Source organism: Chiloscyllium punctatum, chromosome 19 (assembly GCF_047496795.1).
Source record: "Chiloscyllium punctatum isolate Juve2018m chromosome 19, sChiPun1.3, whole genome shotgun sequence".
In the NCBI taxonomy this organism is placed as follows: domain Eukaryota; kingdom Metazoa; phylum Chordata; class Chondrichthyes; order Orectolobiformes; family Hemiscylliidae; genus Chiloscyllium; species Chiloscyllium punctatum.
In genome coordinates, this window is record NC_092757.1 from 91,204,452 (window position 1) to 91,231,011 (window position 26,560).

Below are 26,560 nucleotides of genomic sequence, written 5' to 3' on the forward strand. Positions count from 1 at the left end.
AACAAAAAGGTCAAACATAGCACTTTCAAAAACATGACACAATCTCACAGAGTGAATAAAACACATCCTGTGAACCAATGACCTCTGTACTGGGAATAGCAGGCCCTTTTTACATCAAAACTGTGGCAACAAAAGCAGGTCAGAGGCTTGACATTCTGAGGTGAGTAACTTACCTTCTGACTGCCCAAAGTCTGTCCACCATCTACAAAACACAAATCAGGATTGTGATGGAATATTCTTCCCTTAACTGGATGAGTGTGGTCAGCAACACTCAAAAAGCTCGACATCTTTCAGAACAAAGTAACCTGCTTTCACCTTATTCACCCCCTCAAACACTGATGCACAGTGGCCGTGGACCTTGCATAAGATCCACAACAGCAATTCACCAAGGCTCATTCGATAACAAGTTACAAACCAGTGGTCTCTATCAGCTACAAGGAAAAGAATAGCAAGAGCATGAAAATACCTCGAACTGCAAGCTCCCTTCTAAGCTGTCATCCTGACTTGAACCTACATTGCTGTTCCTTCACTAGGAATGTACAACAAATATTAGCTTCGACCAAAAAGGTCACATCCTGTCAACAATAAAGTTATAAAACAGCAAGGGCACCTTTGTGGAAAAATAAACTGAACTGCATATTGTGATGCCAAACAAAATAAATCATAAACAGGAGCCCACGAGTATAGATAATTGAAGTTACTATTGGCAGAAGTGCTGTAGTCTTCACTACTGTTCAAAGGTACAAAGCCCACCAGCCAGAAAATTTCCATGAGAGCACAAAACAGAATGCCATATTTAAACAGCAGACCTGAAATTAGAGCTTGGCTATTCTTTCTCTATTCCTATGTCATTTTGTAAAATTAGCTGAACAAAGATCATGCTCATCACATTCACATCCTGACCATGCCCACTTAATGTTGCACATAAAGCTGCCTGAAAATTCCTCTTTGATCCCTGACTCTGGGGTGCAATAGCAGTACACTAATTAATTATTAAAGTTTTCAACAGTCAGCTAGTATGAAGATTGTATTTCTCTTATCCTTCATTAGTCAGTCCCACAGGAGTGGTCAGAGTACTGCGCAATTACCTTGTGGCTCATCCCTCTGCCCAGAGGAGACTCAAGTACAGGACAATGCCTGCATCAGGCGCCCACAGGGTTCCCTCAGTCGGGAACATTTTCTCCTCCCTTTCCTTTGTACAGAATAGTCTCATAGCCTAATATTTTAAAGGTCAAACTTCAAAAAAATTGATTTTTTTTGTTTTAATCTCATCAATACCTTTTTAAAGTAATTGATTTATTTTTCCAATATATTGGCATTTTAACAATTACCTTCTCTTCCAAGAAGAGTTTTCTGTTGCTTCATTTTCTTTACATTTAGTGTGCCAGTTCAACAAAGACAGCACATAGTACAGTGCAAGTGACAGCATTTTCTCACAAGTACAGGTGAGATTATCAGCAAGAAAGGCAGTGGATAGGCAAGCTACCTCTTGGCTGAGAAAGAAAGGACAGGAACTCGGTTTTCAGAAGTATGATTAAACATAGGAATTTCACTAACTGGTCTCACTGCTGCTCAGCAACTTACATTCATAATTCCTGCATTCACATGATGAAGAGTCTCACTGCCTTGAAACATTTTGCTAAAATTTAGGAGGCACAGGGAAAGCGAAATGGTGTAGGAGTCGTTCAGTTCAGATAGGAATACAGATGCTATAATTGGTCTTAGTGCTATAAGACCATAAGAAATAACAACAGGAATAGATCATTCAGCCCCTCGAGCCTGTTCCACTATTCAAAGGAATCACAGCCGATCTGACATTCTCTTTCCCTGCAACCCTTGATTGCCTACTGATCAAAAATCTTTCTATCTCAGCCTTTAACATATACAAAGACTCTATCCCTGGAGTTCTCTATGGCAAAGAGTTCTAAAGACTTTCAACCCACCAAGTGAAGAAATTCCTCCTCATAACAGTCTTAAATTGGCACCCCTTTTATGTGAAACTATGCCCTCTTGTCCTAGATTCTCCCATGAGGGGGAAATATTCTCTTGGCATTGATTCTGTCAAGCCCCTTAAGAAGCCTGTATGTTTCAGTGACAGCACCTCTCATTTTGCTATATTCCAAAGAGTGGAGTCCAAATGGTGAATGGCAGCACAGTGGCCCAGCGGTTAACACTGCTGTGTCACAGTGCAAGGGACTCAGGTTCAATTCCACCCTCAGGTTGGTGTGGAGTTTGCACATTATCCCTGTGTCTGCATGGGTTTGCTCTGGTTTTCTCCCACAGTCTAAAGATATGAAGGTGAGGTGGATTGACCATGCTAAATTGTCCATGGTGTCCAGGGATGTGTGGGCTAGCTATGGAAATGCAGGTTTATGAGTATAGGGCAGGGGAGTTGATTTGCGTGGGATGCTGTTCAGAGGATTAGTGTGGACTTGATGGGCTGAATGGCCTGCTCCCTCATTGTGTGATTCTATGAAACTGTTTAGCCTTTGCTCTGAAGACAATCCCTCCATACCAGGAATCATTTGAGTGAACATTCTCTGAATTGCCTCCCATAAGATATATTCTTTCCTTAAATAAGGAGGACAAATTTGGTCACAGGTTCCATACGTGGTTTCATCAGCATCTTGTACAGTTGCAGCAAGACTTCCTTACTCCATAGTTCAATTCCCTTGAAACAAGGACCAGCGTTCCTGATTACCTGCTGCAGCTGTTTGATAGCTTTCAGCAATTCACACATAAGTACGCAAAATCACTTTCTGCTGCAGTTTTTTTGGTGTTTTTCTCCATTTAAGTAATTTTCTGTTCTTTTGTTCTCTCCTCCAAAATGAACAATTTCCCATTTTCCTACATTATATGCTATCTGTCAACTTGTTGTCCACTCACTTAACCTATCAATATATCTCCGTAAACTGTCTGTATCACTCTCACAACCTGCCTTTACACCTATTTTTGTGTTGCCTGCAAATTTTGTGACAGTATTTTCACTTTGATCTGCCTAGTCAATATATATATTGTAAACACTTATGGTCCCAGCACTGATCCCTATGGAACCCCACTGGTCACGGATTGCCAACCTGAAAAAGAACACTTTGTTCCCACACGCTGTTTCCTGCCCATTAGCTAATTCTCTATCCATGCCAATATACTACCTCCAACCTTGACAGCTCTGATTAGGGGAAGTTCAAGCTCCTAATCACCATCTAGTGACAATAACACAGACAACTCCACTACTTTTATACGTCATCTAATTATGTAGTTTTTATAGTAATGAAATAGGTTTTTAGCTCAAGTCAACTATACTGTTTATGCTCCAGAGATATTTATCTCCCTTACATTTCATCTTAGTAGTATATCTTTCTATGCCTTTCTCTCTCACATACTTATGAAATATTTGAACGGTTATAGCATAGCAGGCTTTTCAACTCATCGTATCTGTACTGACAGCCTATAAGGGCAACTAACCCTGTACCACTACTGCACTTTTCTCATGTAGTCCTTGAATTTTTCCTTTTCACATGATGATCCAATTTCTTTTTGAAAGTCTTGATTAAATACAATAATGCTATTCACATCATCTAGCGTAAGTGGTAACAATTTCATTACTGTTTTGGAGTTAAGATTTGTTTCAAAATTTCTGACTCGACATATTTGTCACTATTTTACATTTACGATCTCTGGTTTTGGATTTTACCTATAAGCAATGGTGTAACAACTTTGACACTGGAACTGCTTTGTCCAAATCCCAGCTATAAAACAGTAAGTGACATGGGCAAAAGAGGAGTTGGATAGAAGATGAAGTTTACTGAAAGGAAAAATAAAGTTACGTATGCAGCAATATTCACAACTGAAAAATGTATTGCTGGAAAAGTGCAGCAGGTCAGGCAGCATCAAAGGAGCAGGAGAATCGACGTTTCGGGCATAAGCCCGAAGAAGGGCTTATGCCGGAAACGTCGATTTTCCTGCTCCTTTGATGCTGCCTGACCTGCTGCGCTTTTCCAGCAACACATTTTTCAGCTCTGATCTCCAGCATCTGCAGTCCTCACTTTCTCCTAGCAATATTCACAAGTTAATTTGACCAGTTTTAAAAACATGCAGCAACTAATTTAAGTTAACTACACTTTGCAACCCCATTCATAAACATGGCTTCATCTATTGGTTTTGAAAAAATGTTTTAGCCTTTTCTGATTCAGTGTTCTTTCAACCAGCCTAAAAATTACCATCAAAAATGATGTAGATATATGTAGCATATCAGAAACAGGATTGAAGATTGCGTAAGATTGCTTTTTCGAAATAAACATTAAAAAAAAAATTAAGATACTACAGATTTTTCCAGGTCTTCTATTTCTTGAAGTGCACAAATTTTACTATCAGTTGACGAAATGCAAAAGAAATTATATTTTTGATGTCTATAAACTTTATGCTTTTGAAATCCAAGCATTTTCTTTCTATGGCTCTGAGGAGCTCTCAATTACTTCCAGCAAGGGGACTGACACCATAAGAACTGTCTCAATCAGGTGTTTTTTATTCAGCAGAAAGTGATGCATACCCTAAGACTTTTAATTTTCCTTAAAATAAATAAATGGTTAGGTTTTTTTTACATGTATGAAAACTACAAAATATATCAATGACTGTGATTAGTGAGCACTGCTAACTGAGCAACAACAGTCATTTATAAACTGCCTTTAATATTCTAACATGTCCTAGGAGTTTCATATAGCAACATGCACACTGGTCCAAAGAAGGAATTATTAGAAGGGGTAATTTTGATTAAAAATGGTGATTTTTATGTAAGGAAGTGGAGTCTTAGTGGAGGCCAGCCAGGTAATTTTGGAGAATAGGAGCTTAGTTGATTGAAGGGACAGCTGTCATTTGAGACCATTAAGGAATTTGAATGGATTCAAAGGGCAAGGAACCAAGTAAACTCTGCAGGAGTAACAATGCAGATGTAAAGGTGACAGGGTAGCAGTTCCAAGCAAGAAATCTCATTGTTCAAGATGCTCCAATCTTGAATAACGGAATAACAGTAGAGAAATTCCAGTCCTAGCACACTGTGCAATAATGGGCAGGTGTGATAGCAAGTTGGCTTCGCCATCTCAAACATTGCAAAGAACTGAGGAAGAGTTAGCGCACTATGTCTGCCATCATGGAGAATATCAGTGTTGACTCTGATTGGGACTTGTGGCAAGGGCAGACACCTGATCAGACAAGGTCGAATATAGACATTTGTAAAATAAATGTGTGGATTCCAGAGGCATCAACGTGTTCAAGAACTTTGCACAATAAAGGGAGATTGGGGATGGGACAGTACATTGTAAGGATAAAGGAATCAGTGCGGGTTTCTTGAAGAAGAGGTTACAATGCTGGTTTGAAAGGGAAGGGGCAATTACTTCAGCAGAGGGAACTTGAAACTGATGCAAATAGAAACAATTCCTTCCAAATCATTTCAGATTCTTTTAATAAACAAATATGAAATTATTTAATGAGTCTAGAATATTAAGAATAAAGTATTAACATGTAAGTATATTTCAATAATCATCAGAATAATCAGCACGAATTCCAAATCCATATCAGTATCTGTTGCTACACCCCACTATTGCTACCTGGAAAGTGTGGCTGAGGTCTGTTGAAGCAGAGACTAATGCGCGGAAGGCAAAATTAGATAAATATTATAATAAAGGAGGTCTATGGGGAGAAAAGGGAAAGAATGGAGGACTTAATTTGGATTTCTCTTGCAAAGAACTGGTATAGACACAGGCACAATGGACTGAATGTCCTTTATGGAAAATGCCTATGGTTCTTTGACTGAGTTCAGGATTGAGCTCAGCTCTGATGCCCTCTGCAGCTGGCACTGCTAAAATTCTCGCCTAAAGAATATGCATCAGAACGAGATAAGAATTAGGAGCAGCAACAGGCAGTTCAGCTCCTCATGCCTAGATCCTGGAGGTCACAGTTGATCAGTTGCCTCAATGCCATATTCCTATTCTATCCTCACATCCCTTTATGTTATTAGTAACTAGAAGTCTATCAATATCTGCCTTGAACTCAATAATTGATCTTGCACAACGCTCTGGAGTAGAGAGTTGTCGAGAGTGTAGTGCTGGAAAAGCACACTAAGTCAAGCAGCATCCGAGGAGAGGGAGAATTGATGTCTGGAGCATAAGCCCTGCATCAGGAATGTTTGTAGAGAGAGGAGGAGAACTTCTTCAAGATAGGCATCCTTGGAAGAAGTCCTGATGAAGGGCCTATGCCCAAACCATCGATCCTCCTGCTCCTCGGAATCTGCCTGAACTGCTGTGCTTTTCCAGCACCACACTCTCTACACTTATCTCCAGCATCTGCAGTCCTCACTTTCTACCTGGAGAAGAGAGCTCCAAAGATCGCTCTCTGAGCGAAGAAGTTCCTCCTCATCTCTTGCTGTTTCTTTTATTTGTTTTTTTATGGCTTGCCTTTTATTCTAAGACTCTGTTCCCTGGTTCTAGATCCTCACAATAAGGGAAACATTCTTTCTTTACCTATTTTACCTATCGCTAAACAAATTTTGTAAGTTTCAATGAGATCACATCTTATTCTTCAAAACTTTAGAGAATTCAGTCTCATAAATCTCTCCTCACAGGTTAGTTCCACTTCTCAGAAATTAGTCTGTTGAAACTCCAGTACATTCCCTGTGTGGCAGATACATTCTTCTTCTGGTGAAGGCACACAATACTCTAGGCACGATCCCACCAGTGTGTTATACAATTGTAGCAAGACCTTTTTGCTCCTGTATTCAAATACTGTTGTGATAAAGGCTAACATGTCATTTGTCTTCCGAATTGTTTGCGACATCTGCATGCTTTCAGTGACTTACGAACAAGGTTACCTCAGCCCCTTGGACATCAACATTTTCCAATCTCTCATCAATTAAGAAATACTCTGCATCTTTGTTCCTCTTTCCAAAGTGGATAACTTCACACTTATCCATATTATATTCCATCTGCAATGCTCTTGTATGTAAGTTTTTTCGAAAATCAGGCACTAGTCCTTTAAATACTAGGTATTGATTATCTACTATTAAACCTTTTAATATATTTTTTTCTAATCCACCACAGTCAACTTATTTTTCATACCTTCATAATTGCCTCATTTAGATTTAAGACCTTTGTTCCAAACTGAACCACATTAAACTTAACTGAAAATTCTTTAAAGATCCTTTTACATCAAGATTATTAATTAGCCCTTTCTTGTGTCCTGATTGGTTCCTTAACATATTACTCCAGAAAAAATCTATTTCAAACACATTCTAGGAATTCTTCCTCCACAGATTTGGTGCTCATTAAATTAACCCAGTCTATATGGAGATTGAAGTCACTCAAGATTGCTGCATTCCATTTGTTATCTGCATCTCTAATTTCCTAATTTTTACCAGACCCTACATTACTGCTACCACTGTGATCTGTAAACCACTTGTACCAATGTTTAACATCCTTTGCAGTTCTTGGCTCCACCCAAACAGATCCTATATTTGGTTCTTCCGATCACTGACATTTGTTTTAGGATTTGTTCCTGCTAGTTTTCACTTTTATTTATAGCTCCTCTACTTCTCATAAATAGTTTTATTTTTATTCTACCTCAATTCACCACCAAGTTCCAATCTCCATCACAAGTTAATTTATACACTCCCCAACAGTACTAGCAAATCTTCCTGCAAGGATATTAGTACTGGTTCTTTCAAGATGTAACCCTTTTTCCTTGTACAGGTCCCAACTGCCCCAGGGTCAGTCCTAATTTCCCAGAAATCTCAAGCCCTCCTTTCCAGCTCTCCATTTTTCCAGCTATGTATTCATTTGTTCAACCTATTTCTGTACTTTAGTATGTGGTACTGGGAATAATTATGAGATTACTGCCTTGGAGGCCTTGTTTTTCATGCCTAGCTCCCCAAATTCTACTTTCAGGACCTCATCTCTCTTTCTGTGTTGCCAACAACCATGTGGCTCTTCACCCAAGGGGTCTCAGCCAGAAAGGAGGAGTGCCTCAAAAGAATAGATAGGGCAAAAATGCCCAAAAAAGATAAATCAAAGTAAATTGTCCCCTTTGAAAGCAAAACATGATTATTCAAAATTATCTCTGAGTTTGCTGTTGCTCAAAATAACTTGGAGCCTTTTGCTGAAAAGATTTGTAAGTATGCAAGACGGGCTTTACCTTGTCACATAAACACCAGTACAGTGAGTTGTTTTTGTTTCAGAATAACAAATTGTCAACAATTTGCCAGGAATGCTAATTTTCACAAAGCATCATAATGCAATAATAAGGTTTGTTCTTCAAGGACATGCAAAGTTATGCTTATAAATGAACAGCCATTCAAAGGGACCAGTATTAAGGTCCGCAGTTTAGATACAAGAGCCCAGACTTGAACACTTCTTGCTTCTGCTCAGGTTGTTATGGAAGTATTAAATTTGATCTCAGTGCCTGAGTTAGGGAACTTGCAGCTCCTGACCCTGTTTCAGTGAATCCTCTTGGAAAATGCACAAAAGTAGTCACTCAATGAAAACAGGATCAGGAACAGTATTAGTAGTAGTAGAGTTTCACTTCACTCCACTGGGAACAGCTACATTCACAGATGGTGAACAATCATTTGGGTCTTGCAGTACCCACCTACTCAAGAAGTGTCACCTTCAGGAAAGAAGTTGAGAGGATATGTAAGGGTAAAAATTATTGTGACAGACCTAATAGATACGAGTCAAAAGTTCACATCCTTCTAATACAGGGCATCTATTTACTTCATGATTAGATCTTTGACTTGTAGAGATTTTCTAACCAACCTGGTCTGAGATTTTATGACCCACCTCTGGAGCAGGTGGTTCCTGAACCCAATCGGGCTGAGAGATAACTGGGTGGATGGCAAGGCTGGGGGGAAGGTAGCTGGGAATACAATAGGTAGATGAAGGTGGGGGTGAAGGTGATAGGTTGGAGAGGGGGATAGGGCAGATAGGCGAGAAAGAAGATGGACAGGTAGAACAGTTCAAAAGGGCAGTGCCAAGTTGGAAGGCTAGATTTCGGATAAGGTGGGTGGAGGGGAAATGGGGTAACTGGTGAAATCCACGTTGATTCCATGTGGTTAGAGGGTTCCAAGATGGAAGATGAGGCATTCTTCCTCCAGATGTCAGGTGGCTAGAGTTTGACGGCGGAGGAGGCCCAGGACTTGCATGTCCTTGGCAGAGTGGGAGGGGGAGTTAAAGCGTTCAGCCACAGGATGGTGGGGTTGTTTAGTGCATGTGTTTTAAAGATGTTCTCTGAAACATTCCGCAAGTTGGCATCCTATCTCCCCAACGTAGAGGAGATCACATTGAGAGCAATGGTCCCTGGAGATGACGTGTGAAGTGCAGGTAAATCTCGGTCGGATGTGGACAGATCCTTTGGGGCCTTGGATGGAGGTGAAGGGGGAGATGTGGGCCTAGGTTTTGCACTTCTTGCAGTGGCAAGGGAAGGTGCTGAGAGTGGAGGGTGGATTGGTGGGGCCATGGACCTAACAAGGGAGTCGCAGATGGAATAGTCTCTCTGGAATGCAGTTATGGGTGAGGAGGGAAATATATCTCTGGTGGTGGGGTCTGTTTGTAGGTGGCAGAAATGGTGGAGGATGATGCGATGTATCCGGAAGTTGGTGGGGTGGAAGGTGAGGACTGCGGGGTTTTGTCCTTGTTGCGATTGGAGGGATAGGATTCAAAGGCGCAGATGCAGGAAGTGGAGGAGATGTGCTGGAGGGCATCGTTGACCACGTGGGAGGGGAAATTGCGGTCTTCGAAGAAGGAGGCCATCTGGGATGTTCTATGGTGGAACTGGCCCTCCTGGGAGCAGATGCAGCAGAGGCGGAGGAATTGACAATAAAGGATAGCGATTTTACAGGAGGCAGGGTGGGAAGAATTGTTGTCCAGGTAACTGTGGGTGTCGGTGGGTTTGAAGTAGATGGCTGTATTGAGTCGGTCACAGAGATGGAGATGAAGAAGTCCAGGAAGGGGAGGGAGGTATCTGATTGGGTCCAGGTGAACTTGAGGTCAGGGTGGAAGGTACGCGTGAAGCTGATGAACTGTTTAACTTCCATCAACTTCATGAGTCTACGCCCACCACCAACTCACCTTCCACTCCTGGTACCTTCCCCTGCCACTGCAAGAAGTGCAAAACCTGCACCCACACCTCCCCTCTCACCTCCGTCCAAGGCCCCAAAGGATTCTTCCACAACTGACAGAGATTTAACTGCACTTCCATACACGTCATCCACTATGTCTGTTGCTCTCAATGTAATCTCCTCTACATTGGGGACACAGGACGCCAACTTGCGGAATGTTTCACAGAACATCTCTGGGACACATGCACTAAACAACCCCACTGCCTTGTGGCCGAACACTTTAACTCCCCCGTCCCACTCTGCAAAGTAAATGCAAGTCCTCGGCCTACTCCACCGTCAAACTCTAGCCACCCGACACCTGGAGGAAGCATGCCTCATCTTCCACCCTGGCACCCTGCAACCACATGGAATCAACGTGGATATCATCAGTTCTCCCATTTCCCCTCCCTCACCTTTTCACAGATCCAGCCTTCCAACTCAGCAATGCCCTCTTGAACTGTCCTTCCTGTCCATACTCCTTCCCACCTATCCACTCCACCCTCCGCTCCAACCTATCACCTTCATCTACCTATCACATTCCCAGCTACCTTAGCCTAGCCCCACCCTCCTCTCATTTGTCTCTCAGCCCCCTTGGGCCTTCCCCCCCTCAACTCTCATTCCTTATCAGGAGCTTTTGCTCGAAACATTGACTCTCCTCCTCCTCGGATGCTGCCTGATGGCTGTGTTTTTCCAGCACCACACTCTTTGGCTCAAACATAGAGAGACTACCCCTGAACCACAACATCCCAGCCTTTGACATGTAATAGTGTCATAATTATCCTGGTCATATATTCAAAAAGTTCAGTACTGACCCAGGAAGGTGTTCATCAATTGTACACTGGGGAGATTCATTCAAAATTTATGAGGTTATTCTGCAGGAATAGCTAGAAGTAACTCAAATCTCATGCAGTAAAAAGCACAATCTTCCAGATGGTGCCAAAAAAAGTAAAAACATAGTGTTGACACTCTGTGTTGAGAGAGGGAAAGAAAAGTGAGTATTTGTTTGCTGATCCCTGAGGACAAAGGTCAACTCTAATCAAGGATAATGACTGCTAATGCAGACATCTGATCACTGGCTAACTGTGGCAGCATATAAAAGTCTGTGCAAAGCCTCTCTGAGTGGTCAGCTGGGGGCTTTCATCTCTAGTTGAACAGATAATGTAACCAAACAACTGACAAGAATGCTAATACTTGAATAAAAGATAGACAGCTACAAACTCTCAGACTGAGCTGTTCTTTAATGATACCTATTTGTTTTCTTTTTAATATTAGTTGCATAATTATCAATTTCTGTAACCCCATGCAGTCCTGATACACAAAAGTTATTTTTAACTTCAATTTTGTCTTCTGTAGTGGCTCACCCCATTTGCTTTTTGAACTTGTCTCATGGATGCTGGCTATAGCCATCCAATTTGGTCTTCTTCATTAGAGGATCAGCCAGCTACTTGTTTTTACTTTACACGTAAAATATGGGCATTACTGGTAAACTGGGTATCTTTGGTTGTATGTGGCAGAACCACAGTCACCTCTTACCCAAAAATAAGTGAAGCAGACAATTTATTTTCAAAATAGGCATTTGCAAATCACTTTTTGTTTTATAAAGCAGCAGTTTCAATCATAACATCTTGTGGCTAGCCCTCAAAAGAGAAGGTATTTTGAATTTGGTTTCAAAATTCTCAATCACTTTTATGCTAGTACCAAAACCACTATACAAGTGTAACTCAGTGAGGGTTTGAGCAGTCATCATGGCTCCTGTTCTAAGTTGTTGTTGAATACATTTTTGATTGAGGTCAATATATAGTAGTAGTCCTGACTGGTGTGCTAATTGTAATTGTAGCTATCCTTGTGAAGTCAGCTGACTAAAGGCAGAACTGAATCGCATTTGTATCTTCCTCACTAACACAAGTGAATCAATAATAATGAGTGTCAACATTCATACCACTTCACGTTTACCAAGAAAGGGAATGTGATGAGGACATTAAAAGCATTGTCGTCCAGGTTCTCAAGGCAAATAAACTGCTTAACAGACTAATTCAAGATTTTCCATCAGAAATGTTCACTGGATTTCCCATCTCCAACCTCACTTCTCCAAAGTCTTTGAAGTGACAAATGACATCCTATGTGACTGTGACAATACTTCCCTCCTTGATTTGATTATAGCTCATGACATGGATGACTACCCTATTCTCCTAAGCACGTCGAGTGTCATCCAGTTCAATGGGACTGCTCTCACTTAGTTCCACTCTTATCTATCTAATCATAGCCAGAGAATTACTTGCAGTGGCTTCTCTTCCTGGACTTGCATTGTTACCTCTGACTTTACCCAAAAATCAATCTACTCATAACTCTCACCTACAGCTGGCCTCTGCAACATCATAGAATCAAAAATGCCATACAGTATGGAAGCAGGCCATTTGGCCCATCGAATCTACACCGACTGTCCGAAGAGAATCCGGCTCCTGTTCAAGCAATGTCTTTGGTTTTAAAATTTTCATCCATGTTTTCAAATTCCGCCATAACTTTTTTTCTTCCTAACTGTGTAATCTCTTCTAACATACAACGCTTCAAGATATTTCCATTCATAGAACATAGAACATGACAGCACAGTACAGGCCCTTCAGCCCACAATGTTGCGCCAACCTGTGAAATTAATCTGATGCCCATCTAACCTACACCATTCCATTATTATCCATATGTATGTCCAATGCCCACTTAAATGCCTTTAATATTAGTGAGTCTACTACTGTTGCAGGCAGGCCGTTCCACACCCTTACTACTCTCTGAGTAAAGAAACTACCCCTGAAATCTGTCCTAAATCAATCACCCCTCAAATTTAAAGTTATGTCTCCTCGTGTTAGCCTTCACCATCCGAGGAAAAAGGCTCTCACTGTCCACCTTATCTAACCCTCTGATTATTGTTTATATCTCGATTAAGTCACCTCTCAACCTTCTTTCCAACAAAAACAGTATCAGTTCTCTCAGCCTTTCCACATAAGACCTTCCTTCCATACCAGGCAACATCCTAGTAAATCTCCTCTGAACCCTTTCCAACATTCCACGTCCTTCCTATAATGCAGTGACCAGAACTGCACGCAATACTCCAAGTGCAGACTTACCAGTGTCGTGTACAGCTGAAGCCTGTGGCTCTGAAACTCAATCACCCTACCAATAAATGCCAATACACCATGTGCCTTCTTAACAACCCTCTCAACCTGGGTGGCAACTTTCAGAGATTTGTGCACCTGGGCACAGAGATCTCTCTGTTCATCTACACCACCAAAAATTTTACCATTAGCCCAGTACTCTGCATTCCTGCATTCCTGTGAGGAATAAAAGAATGATCAGGGAGAAGGTAGGGCCGATCATGGATAGCAGAGGGAACTTGTGCGTGGAGCCTGAGCAGATAGGAGAAGACCTAAATGAGTTTTTTACCTTCAGTTTTCACCAAGGAAAGGGAATTTGTTGTAAATGAAAACTTAGAGGAGCTGGGACACAATCTTGATCAGATCAAGATCGATGAAGTTGATGTGCTAGAAACTTTGGAAAACATTAAGATTGATAAGTCCCCAGGGCCAGACCAGATTTATCCTAGGCTGCTCCGGAAAGCGAGAAAGGAAGTTGCTAAGCTGCTAGTGAGGATATTTGCCTCTTCACTCTCCACGGGAGTTACACCAAAGGATTGGACAGAGGCGGATGTTGTTCCTCTTTTCGAAAGGGTAACAGGGAAATCCCTGGCAATTACAGACCAGTCAGTCTAACGTCTGTGGTCAGCAAAGTTTGGAAAGAATTCTGAGGAATAGGATTTATGACAATTTGGCAAAACATAGTGTGATTAAAGGCAGTCAGCATCTTCACGTTGATGAGGCGTTAGGGGCCGGGGAAACGGAAGTCTTGGAGGAGTTCCTGGACGAGGGGGGATAGAACAGTGTCGAGGTAGGTAGAGATGAGTTCAGTGGGGCAGGAGCATGCTGAGACAATGGGTCGGCCAGGGTGGTCAGGCTTGTGGATCTTGGGAAGGAGGTAGAACCGGGCAGTGCGGGGTTCCAGGAACTCCCCACATACGTTCGAGACACCACCCACGCCCTCCACCCCCTCCAAGACTTCCGTTTCCCCGGCCCCCAAATGCCTCATCTTCACCATGGATATCCAATCCCTCTACACCTCCATCCACCATGACCAGGGCCTCCAAACCCTCCGTTTTTTTCCTCTCCAGACGTCCCCAACAGTACCCCTCCACCGACACTCTCACTCGTTTGGCCGAACTGGTGCTCACCCTTAACAATTTCTCCTTTGAATCCTCTCACTTCCTCCAGACCAAAGGCGTAGCCATGGGCACACGTATAGGCCCCAGCTATGCCTGTCTCTTTGTTGGCTACGTAGAGCAGTTGATCTTCCGTAATCACACCGGCACCACTCCCCACCTCTTCCTCCGCTACATTGATGACTGCATTGGCGCCACCTCATGCTCCCACGAGGAGGTTGAGCAATTCATCAACTTCACCAACACATTCCACCCTGACCTAAAATTTACCTGGACCATCTCTGACACCTCCCTCCCCTTCCTGGACCTCTCCATCTCCATTAATGACGACCGACTTGACACTGACATATTTTACAAACCCACTGACTCCCACAGTGACCTGGATTACACTTCTTCCCACCCTACCTCTTGCAAAAATGCCATCCCATATTCCCAATTCCTCTGCCTCCGCCGTATCTGCTCCCAGGAGGACCAGTTCCACCACAGAACACACCAGATGGCCTCCTTCTTTAGAAAGCGCAATTTCCCTTCCCACGTGGTTAAAGATGCCCTCCAACGCATCTCGTCCACATCCCGCACCTCCACCCTCAGACTCCACCCCTCCAACTGTAACAAGGACAGAACGCCCCTGGTTCTCACCTTCCACCCTACCAACCTTCGCATAAACCAAATCATCCGCCGACATTTCCGCCACCTCCAAACAGACCCCACCACCAGGAATATAACTCCCTTCCCACCCCTTTCCGCCTTCCGCAAAGACCGTTCCCCCCCGTGACTACCTGGTCAGGTCCACGCCCCCCTACAACCCACCCTCCCATCTTGGCACTTTCCACTGCCACCGCAGGAACTGTAAAACCTGCGCCCACTCCTCCTCCCTCACCTCTATCCAAGGCCCTAAAGGAGCCTTCCACATCCATCAAAGTTTTACTTGCACATCCACTAATATCAATTATTGTATCCGTTGCTTCCAATGCAGTCTCCTCTACATTGGGGAGACTGGGCGCCTCCTAGCAGAGCGCTTTAGGGAACATCTCCGGGTCACCCGCACCAATCAACCACACCGCCCCGTGGCCCAACATTTCAACTCCCCCTCCCACTCTGCCGAGGACATGGAGGTCCTGGGCCTCCTTCATCGCCGCTCCCTCACCACCAGACGCCTGGGGGAAGAACGCCTCATCTTCCGCCTCGGAACACTTCAACCCCAGGGCATCAATGTGGACTTCAACAGCTTCCTCATTTCCCCTTCCCCCACCTCATCCTCGTTTCAAACTTCCAGCTCAGCACTGTCCCCATGACTTGTCCGGACTTGTCCTACCTGCCTATCTCCTTTTCCACCTATCCACTCCACCCTCTCCTCCTTGACCTATCACTTTCATCTCCTCCCCCATTCACCCATTGTACTCTATGCTACTCTCTCCCCACCCCCACCCTCCTCGAGCTTATCTCTCCATGCTTCAGGCTCACTGCCTTTATTCCTGATGAAGGGCTTTTGCCCGAAACGTCGATTTCGCTGCTCGTTGGATGCTGCCTGAACTGCTGTGCTCTTCCAGCACCACTAATCCAGTATTTGCTTTCCAGCATCTGCAGTCATTGTTTTTACCATGGTGTATATAGACTTCAACAAGGCATTTGATAGGGTTCCCCATGGAAGGCTCATTCATAAAGTCAGGAAGTAAGGGATACAGGGAGATTTGTCTGTCTGGATCCAGAATTGGCTGGCTGACAGAAGGCAGAAAGTGGTTATAGGTGGAAAGTATTCTGCCTGGAGGACAGTGTTGAGTGGGGTCCTGCAGGGCTCTGTTCTTGGGCCTCTGCTCTTTGTAGTTTTAATAAATGACTTGGATGAGGAGGTTGAGGGGTGGGTTAGTAAATTTGCAGATGACACAAAGGTTGGAGGTGTCATTGATAGTATAGAGGGCTACTGCAGGCTGCAGCGTGACATAGACAGGATGCAGAGCTGGGCTGAGAAATGGTAGATGGAGTTTGACCTGGATAAATGCAAAATGATGCACTTTGGAAGGTCAAACTCGAATGCTGAATATAGAATTAAAGATAGGATTCTTGGCAGTGTGGAGGAACAGAGGGATCTGGGTGTGCAAGTGCATAGATCCCTCAAAGTTGCTACACAAGTGGATAGGGTTGTCAAGAAAGCATATGGTGTTTTGGCTTTCATTAACAGGGGGATCGAGTTTAAGAGCCACGAGGTTTTGCTGCAGCTCTACAAGTCCCTGGTGAGACCACACTTGGAATATTGTGTCCAGTTCTGGTTGCCCTACTATAGGAAAGATACAGAGACTATGGAGGGGACGCACAGAAGGTTTACCAGGATACTGCCTGGACTGGAGGGCTTGCCTTATGACGAAAGGTTGAATAAGCTTGGACTTTTCTCTCTGGAGAGAAGGAGGAAGAGAGGAGACCTGATCGAGGTGTACACAATAATGAGTGGAATAGATAGAGTCAATAGCCAGAGACTTTTCCCCAGGGTAGGATTGACTGGTATGAGAAGCCATAGTTTGAAGATATTAGGAGCAAGGTATAAAGGAGACGTCAGAGGTAGGTTCTTTATGCAGAGAGTTGTGAATGCATGGAATGCGTTGCCAGTTGTGGTGGTGGAGACAGAGTCATTGGGGACATTTCAGCAACTGCTGAACATGCACATGGATAGCAGTGAGTTGAGGGGTGCATAGGTTGTTACTATATTTTACATTAGGATTAAATCTCGACACAACATCGTGGGCCAAAGGGCCAAACTTTTCTTCGTTCTATGTTCTTCCAAAGTGAACTACCGTACACTTTTCCGTATTAAAACCTTAGGGTTTTCCTTGATCCTAACCGCCAATAACTTCTCGTCCCTTCCTGGTTCTTCTTCGCCCTATTTTTAGATCTTTCCTGGCTAACTTATAACTCTCAAGCCCCCTAACTGAGCCTTCATGTCTCATCCTCACATAAGCCTTCCTCTTCCTATTGACAAGAGCTTCAACTTCTTTAGTAAGTGATGGCACCCTCTCTCAACTACTACCTCCCTGCCTGATAGGTATATACTTATCAAGAACCCACAGTAGCTGATTCTTGAATAAGCTCCGAATTTCAACTATGTCCATCCCCTGCAGTTTCCTTCCCCATCCATCAATTAGTTAATGTTTCTTTCTTGACTTTGTGTCATACTTCGTTTTATATGCTCCTGTGAAGCATCTTCGGACATTTCTTTACACTAAAGATGTTATCTAAACATCGGTCATTGTTGTTGCTATTGTTGAATCGTGCTACTTAGTTGGATGTCATCAGGACTTCAATGCTGCCTGTTTTGAACACTACTTTTCTAGCATCATCTTGAAAGTACCTGTGGAAAATTGGATGGTTTTGAGGTTGAGGGTAGATAGCAAGGGGCTTCAGCTATACTGGTTCAGGTGTATTTCCCAGTGAATAGATCAAGGAAAAACAATTATGTCGCTAGAGCTATCTGTGCGCCAAAGTCAGGCAGGATACTAAAGATAGTTACAGGAATACTTGAAGTGCACATGACAAATAAGTAGTGAAACACCTCACATTGTTATCAAGCTGAAATAAGGAAATCCTAGATTAATCATTAAGTCAATGATTTGGCCTGCAAGTCATATTTTGCAACCACAATTTAACCACTAGGCAATAGTATGTAATTTTTCCTGTTCAGCTGTGCCCAGTAATGCATCATGCTGGAAGTGTACTGAATGGGTTTAAGTGTTTATGGAAAGAACAAGTTCGAAATAAGACTTTCTTCAGGATTTCCTATGTATAGTTACATGAACTCTTAGTGTATATATATTAGAAAAGACACCATGACAGGGTGAAGGAACGTCCAAAGGACCAATACACATACATTGGGCAGAGCTGAAGGTTGATAGCACCATCGAATAAGACTACTATTTGAAAGGAACATTGAAGCTGTGATATAATTTAAAGAAAAGCAAAGAAACAAGGAAAAACCTTTTTCAAAATTGCATCATTAAAACTATATTGATCACACAGCAGAGTTACATTATTAGCATTTGTTTTAGTTAATCCCATTCCTCATTTACAGGAAATCTGATCACAGAGAAGTTTGGTTCTAATCTCACTGACTACTTCTTGTCAGCCATTCTTAGTTCCATTGGTTGAATAGAAACAATTACACGCATCAGCCATAAGAAATGCCAGGTGTTTAATGAAAAGGTGGGAATATGCCACATACTAATTTGCACAAATCAAAATAGAAAATGTTCAAAATACTTAGCTGGACAGGCAGGATCTGTGGAGTTAAACTGAGTTAATGTTTCAGTTAATAATTATTCGTCAAAACTTAATTTTCTTTATCCTAGATACAGTGACTTAACGCTCGGTGGTGGGGTCACGGTCCAAAGGGTGGTAGGAGGTGGCATTGTGAGTGTTGGCGTTTGGCTTCTGTTAGATAAGGGCCAGCATACCAGACAATAATATTAACATTCTTGTCCCTAGCTTGCGGAAAATGTTATGGTTAGACCTAAGAGTAGGAAACAAGAAGTTCAGATGGCCATAGATTAGAGTGAATGATAAAGGCAGAAAAAAAACAACAGATTTACAAAAGGTGAGGTGAAAGGAGAGGCCCACATGGAGGGAGAGTATTGGAGATGGCTTAAGTGGTCATCACTTGAGGGGGGAGAACTCCGGCCAAGGAAATGAGCACGAACGATGAAATGATAAAAGATATTGCACAGAAGATGTTCCACATCAAAGGAACATGGGAGTAGGCCATTCAGGATATTTGGGAATGAAGCTGAGGCCTTCACTGAAGACAGAGTTCGGAGTTAGAGGGTATTGTGAATAGCTTAGATTTAATTAGTTTATCTTAAATGCAACTGTGTGCCCTTTGGAACTCCGGAGAAGATGGGAAAAAGGACAGCCAGTGGTCCTGCTTTTCATCTAAATCCAGTAGATACTGTAGAGAAGAGGCAATGTGGATGGTAGGGAAAACAAGTACCTGTTTGGCTAAGAATATCCAACACGGTTGAATATCCTGATACCACTGATCATGTAAGTTCACAAGGAAGACCAACCGCAGTACAGAGTCATGGAGGGCTGAATGATATCTTGAAACCAGTTTTCAACATGACTCATCTTCATCAGGAAAGAAAGGATAGGCTACTGAATTCCATAAGCCTGCTCCATTATTCAATGAGGTCACGACCGATCTGTACCACAACACTATTTAGCTACCTTACCTTATCCCTAGATATCCTTAACTAAAAATCTGTCGAGTCTTGAAATATTCTTGTCTCAAAATCAACAGAATTCACCGACAGAGAATTCCATATTTCTTTTTTATTTGTAGATATTTTTATTGATAATTTAACATGTTTTTACACGTTTACAAAAGAAAACTAAAAAACCCCAAGTATAAACATTGATATACAATTAAATCTTAAACAAATAATAACCAAAATCTATTAACAGAAAAAGAAATACTGAGAGAAAAAAAACAAAACTCAACTAACTACTCATCTAACCTACAACTAACCAGAGTATATGATTAAATCTCTTACATTATCCAAGAGGAAAAAAAAACTGATGGATAACACAGAAATTGGGTAGTGATATACATGCTCGGAATGTGTTAACATCAGATCATAACAAAACCCGTATTCGTGCGGGATTCCTCTCCCAAAGGGCCCCGGACCAGCCAGGTTCACCCTCTCAATTAAATAAAAGCCCTTGTTAGGCTGACAAAATATCTGTATTTGTGTAATTCAAGAAGGGCTGCCATATTTTATGGAATAATTCGGTTTTTTTGGTGCACCAATTTGTAAGGAAGTCGGGGGAATATATTCCATAATTATTCTGTGCCAATTCCATGAGGGCGCTCAGCCACCCAGTTTATCAAAATATTTTTCCTTGCACAGAAAGAGAGAATGGAAAATAATCTCTTCCCTGTCGTAATTTCATGTGTTCTTTATCCAATAAGTGTGTCTCCTATCAGAGAGCTATATCAACCCTTTCTTTCCTGAGGTTTGATAATATTTTCTTCCTTTTGATTAGTGAATTACTCCCCGTGACATTCCAGGTGCACCATTTAATCGATTGATTAACCATAATCATTGGGCAAGTCCGAGACCCCTCGGGAGAAGAAACCCTATCCAAAACATCCCAAGCGTAGAGCATATAAAATTCACAAAAATAAAAGCTCTTTAATACACTCTGATCAATATAATATAAAACTATTTCTAAATAAAAAAATATAAAAAACTTATTTAAACGGAGATTTTCCCCCTTGTTCCCAGGGGGCAACACTTCCTTTCCAAAAGCCCATCATAACCTCTCCCAACCAGTGCCCCACCCTTGACTCAGGCACCCCACGATAGGATAAAGAAAATTCAAATATACTACTGAGCTAGAATTGACAATGAGTACCCTAACCCCCACCCCTCTCTCACCCACACCAACACCTGGATATATTTGGTAATGTTAATACCATATATGAACATATATAACTATAAAATTACAGTCTCAACAAATAATAATTAAATATAGTAATACAAAATAACAGGGGAAAACAACCCCGCTCCTAAGGACAGAGATAAAATAGGATAAGGTAACCACCTCCCCCCCACCTACATTAACTAGACCCCCTGGCCTATATATATATATATAATAAAAAAGGGGCAGAAAATCGCTAAGTGAAGAATAAATAAATAAACCCCTCTCCCCACCCCCCAGAGATAATATTAAACAGTAAGGTAATGAAGGGAAAAAAAAGGGGGGTAAACCGGGGTGGGGGGAGGGCAAAACAACATCAATTAACTCTTACAATTTATCTAAGAGAGTCCAAAAATTCCTTGGTCTTCTTCGGTGATCCAAAGTTATACATGGACCCTTCATGGCTGAAGTGTAGCGTAGCTGGGTAGCACAAGGAGTGGTGAATGTTTAAATCCCTTAAACGCTTCGTCAAACGGCGTCCTCTTTTGAACCAAAGCTGGGGAAAAGTCCTGGAATAACATAATCTTGGATGCTTTATAAATCATGGCTTGGGGATCTTTCCCAAGATTTCTGGAAGCTTTCAAGAGCATTTGACTCTCCTTGTAGCTCTGCAGCTGGAACAGGATGGGCGGGGGCGCTGGTTCAAGCTGGGCCCATGCACTGCAACCTGGTAGGCCCATTCCACCCTTACCTGGCCTGATCCAGTCTCCAGATTTAAAAGCTGTAGAAGGCACTGCTCGAGGAACACTGTAAGCTGGCCTTCCTCTTCCCGTTCGGGAAGGCCCAGCAAACGAATATTTTTTCGATGACCTCGAGAATCGAGGTCGTCAATGTGATTCTCTAAGGTCCAGACTTGCTGTTCGAGAGTCCGAACCCGATCCATGGCCGATTCTGCTATAGTCTCGGAGGTCGCGGCCTTTAGCTCCGCCCCTCCGACTCGGCGCTCGATTTCCTCAATGTCTCAGTCGTGCTTTTGTAGCGCAGCTGAGAATGAATTCCATCTGCTCTGGGACTCTTCGATGAAGGCGTCGATCTTCGCGTCAAGTTTGGAGATTATTTCCGCAAGGGTCACCAGCGTAGGTATGTCCCCCGGGGAGGCTACGGACGCCTCTGCTGCAGCTGGGGAGGCTGGGGGAGGGTCTCCTGCCTGCCGAGAACTGCGGGCTCCTTTCCCCCTAATCATTTTTACAGGAGACTAGACTGTTTAAATTTAGTACTGAGCAACTAATTACATTAAGTAAAATCTATTTTAAATGATTTGGTAAGTGTGGTAGAGGCAGGTGGCCCAGTTTGCCCAAGTCTTGGGAGGAGCACTATAGACTCAGACTTGCTGAGTCACCGCCATCTTGGATCTCCGAATTCCACATTTCTATTTGTGTTTGTGAGAAAACAGGCTTCTGAATTTCTTCCTAAAGAGCCTACATCTCATTTTTAAGATTACTTCACCTTCTTTTGATTTCTCCAACAAAGGAAGTAGTTTTTCTGCATCAAATCCTTTTAGCATTTTAAACAATAGTACAGGTAACAATTGAGGAAAAATAATCATGGAATAAAAACAGGAACCAAGCTCAGAGTAAAACTGCCTTCATATGCAGTATAATTTATCCAATACCTAGATCCAAATAATATCCTAAATCTGCTATATTATTGTTATGATAGTTAATGTGAATATCTCCAACAAACTGAAACTTGGCACCATTAACTAATAACAGAGAAACAGCTACTTACACCCAGCCAGTTGATTCTGACAGTGTTGGACAGCATCAGCACTAAGCAGCAATGGATGGTTTGCATTGAATGGTGGTTGGAGTTCATTCCACTGTGGAGTCCTGTGTAGCAGAGGGTGAAAAAACACAAGAATTTGAGAAGAACAAAGCATACTTTTAACATTCAGCATTTAGAATGCAAATATCAGACTGGTGTTGTTATAATGGCCATTGCTATGAGTATCATGTTACCATCCAGTTAGGAATGGTGCCTCATCCCACTCCTTCACTGGTCACAACAAAGATTGAATTTTAAAAGATAAGTGATATTGTCAAGTAGATATATTCAACTGTATAAGATCAGCACCAGAAAGAAGTCAACCTGGTTCCTTCTCTTAACAAATAACGACCTCATTTATTGGAAACAAAACTTACTTCAGCAATGATGTAAAAATAATTCACAAAAGATTTGAACAGTGCAAATGAATCCAACTACTCTTCTCAAAAGAAAAACACACAAAGACACTGTATCTAAGTCTGGAAAAGGTATGTAAAACCATGCAAAATGTTATTGTAAAAGCACTGTGGGCAAGTGTCAGTTAAAGTCAGAGGAAAAAGAAATTATTCACAGATTGCCCAAAGTGCTGGACAACAGCCAAAATTACTTTCCACACAATCTGCTGGCACAGGGAAATCTTCCTGGATCAGGTATGGCTAGATGACATTGCTTTTTCTGTAGACAGTAGATTTGAATTCTCCTTTAGGAACTCTCTATTGTGATTATAAAATATTCAAAAGATTTATGACTCATAATGAGGGCAGACAAAAGAAAATGCAGCTAAAACAAGTTATCTTTGATTGTCTAGCTTAAATCTAATATTCTATTTTCACCCACAAATTGATTTCATGTGAAAGTATTGCAGACTCCATGTCACGTTTCAAGCAACTTGTTCCTTGCAAATACAATATTGCTACTGCTGTAACGAGTGAATTTTGTTTAGTGAAATATTCTTTTCAAACCTTCAAGCTATACACGTATATATGTAATAATATATATGTGCACATGTATAAATCAATATTTTGAATAGCACACCTTTATTATAATTACTAAGGAAAAATGGAGACCTCTTTCAGATTACCTCTGACTATTTTTTGAATCTCTCAAAAGTTTTGTTCCATTCACAAAGAACTTTGCTAACTGATCTCATATCTTGTCTCATCAACTCCTTCAGTATGTCCAATCCATGTCCAGGCCATTGTCAAATGCTCATGGAGTCACAGAGTCATAGAGATGTACAGCATGGAAACAGACCCTTCGGTCCAACTCGTCAATGCCGACCAGATATCCCAACCCAATCTAGTCCCACCTGCCAGCACCTGGCCCATATCCCTTCCTAATCATATACCCATCCAAATGCCTCTTAAATGTTGCAATTGTATCAGCCTCCACCACTTCCTCTGGCAGCTTATTCCATACATGCACCACCCTCTGCATGAAAAAGTTGCCCCGTAGGTCTCTTTTATTTTCTTCCCCGTTCACCCTAAAACTATGCCCTCTAGTTCTACACTCCCCTACCCCAGGGAAAAGATTTTGTTTATTTATCCTATCCATGCCCCTCATAATTTTGTAAACCTCTATAAAGTCACCCCTCAGCCTCCAATGCTCCAGGGAAAACAGCCCCAGATTGTTCAGCCTCTCCCTGTAGCTCAGATCCCCCAACCCTGTCAACATCCTTGTAAATCTTTTCTGAACCCTTTCAAGTTTCACAATATCTTTCCCATAAGAAGGAGACCAGAATTGCATGCAATATTCCAACAGTGGCCTAACCAATGTCCTGTACAGCTGCAACATGACTTCCCAACTCCTGTACTCTGACCAATAAAGGAAAGCATACCAAATACCTTCTTCACTATCCTATCTACCTGCGACTCTACTTTCAAGGAGCTATGAACCTGCACTCCAAGGTCTCTTTGTTCAGCAACACTCCCTAGGACCTTACCATAAAGTGTATAAGTCCTGCTAAGATTTGCTTTCCCAAAATGTAGCACCTCGCATTTATCTGAATTAAACTTCATCTGCTACTTTTCAGTCCATTGGCCCATCTGGTCAAGATCCTGTTGAAATCTGAGGAAACCTTCTTTGCTGTCCACTACATCTCCAATTTTGGTGTCATCTGCAAACTTACTAACCATACCTCTTATGCTCGCATCCAAATCATTTATAGAAATGACGAAAAGAAGAGGACCCAGCACCGATCCTTGTGGCACTCCATTGGTCACAGGCCTCCAGTCTGAAAAACAATCCTCCACTACCACTCTCTGTCTTCTACCTTTGTGCCAATTCTGTATCCAAATGGCTAGTTCTCCCTGTACCACGTGAGATCTAACCTTGCTTACCAGTCTCTCATGGGGCTGTTCAGCAATGTGTAATGCAAGTGATGGCTTTGTGTCTTTTAATACTGAACACAGCTTAATGAGAACATTTTGCTTGTTACTATAGTTGGTAAATTATTTCTCACACTTTAGTTATGCATAAGACAGTATGTTTAGCTTTTTCGTACTTTGTCTACTTCAGTTGTGAAAGGTCGAACAATTCAGGGCCAACCATTGCTCCTTGCATTAGCAAGCTCCATATTCTCATCATTTTCTGGTTAAAGCAGTTTCTTCTGATTTTCTTGCTTCATTTAGTTAGGGTGAATTCACATGATATTGCAGTAATAGTGTCAGTGCAATCACAATCAAGAAGCAGGGTCTGACCTGACACCAAAGCAGAGTAGAGAGAGAGCAGCAAGTGGTGAAAATCCGACTTTATTCTGCTTTGGAATCAGTTCAGGTCTTAACTGAAATTAACAGAGGCTGGTATTCTGTCACCAAGTCACCCTTTATTTATATGTGGGAAGCTCCTTAACAGTGGTCCAGCTTCTTCTGAGCCAACTCTCAGAATGTCAAAATGTCTGACGTCCCTCTATTTTGTCTGTCAGCCAGGGCTCTGCGATTAGACCAGATTTAATTCAGTGAACTCATATTCTATGATGTCCACCTGGCTGACCTCATTACAATCACTACATTCCTCCCCAATGGAGACCAAGGATATGGGCTAACCCTTCTTCTTGTAGCGCCTCCTGGAACGCTTTAGCATTGGGTCAGGTTCCTCTGACTCTGCATTTGGATATGGGCAGCACAGGAACTCATCTCTTGTGCACAGATCATCTCAGGACAAGTTCACCTTTTTCTTCCATCAGCAAAGGGTTTGATGCAGCAAGATCCGCCATGTCCATCTCAGACTCAGAAGTCTCTTCAGCTTTTGATAGAGAGGCAGAACCCACAGGTTCCAAAAGTCTTTCCAACTATTTCAAGGCCAGGGCACATTTTGCTCTCAGACTCTTTGCAAGTCTGCAGCTTTCATATAGTCCACGTGTTTGTTTAGGACTGTCGCTCCTACCAGAACTTTACACATCACTAATCCTGACCTTGCATTGACCAAGCCTTTTACTCATGCAGAGCCATTTAGAACATTGAACATAGAACATTATAGCTCAGGAGCAGGTCCTTCAGTCCACAATGTTGTGTTGACCGATTCTGACTGTGAACCCTATCTATGCATCTCATAATTTTATAGACATTTATCAAGTCTCTCCTCAGCCTCCGTTGCTCTTCTTATAGCTCAAAACCTCTAATCCAGGCAGCATACAGGTATATCTTTTCAACACCCTCACCACAGCCTCCATATACTTCCTGTAATGTGACAACCAGAACTTAACACAACACTCTAGGTGTGACCTAACCAAAATCTTTTAAAGCTGCAACATGACATCCTGATTCTTGTACTCAATTCCCCGATCAATAAAGGCAAACATATCATATGCCTTCTTTACCACCCTATCTACTTGTGTGGCTACTTTCAGGGAGCTATGGACTTTAACCCCAAGATTCCTCTGTACACCAATGCTGTTCAGGAACTTGACCTTAACCACTTCCATAGTTCTA

At 42.2% G+C, this 26,560-nt stretch overlaps 1 protein-coding gene across 4 annotated transcripts in view; it reads right to left on the reverse strand.

Moving 5' to 3' along the window:
• Window positions 1-26,560, reverse strand: part of bcas3 (BCAS3 microtubule associated cell migration factor) — a 1,192,206-nt gene that overhangs the window by 487,665 nt on the left and 677,981 nt on the right. For all 4 annotated transcript variants that reach the window (XM_072590043.1, XM_072590044.1, XM_072590042.1 and 1 more), the window contains one exon: window positions 22,596-22,696. In XM_072590043.1, coding sequence (XP_072446144.1) covers window positions 22,596-22,696 — 101 coding nt within the window. The remainder of the gene's footprint in view (window positions 1-22,595; window positions 22,697-26,560) is intronic.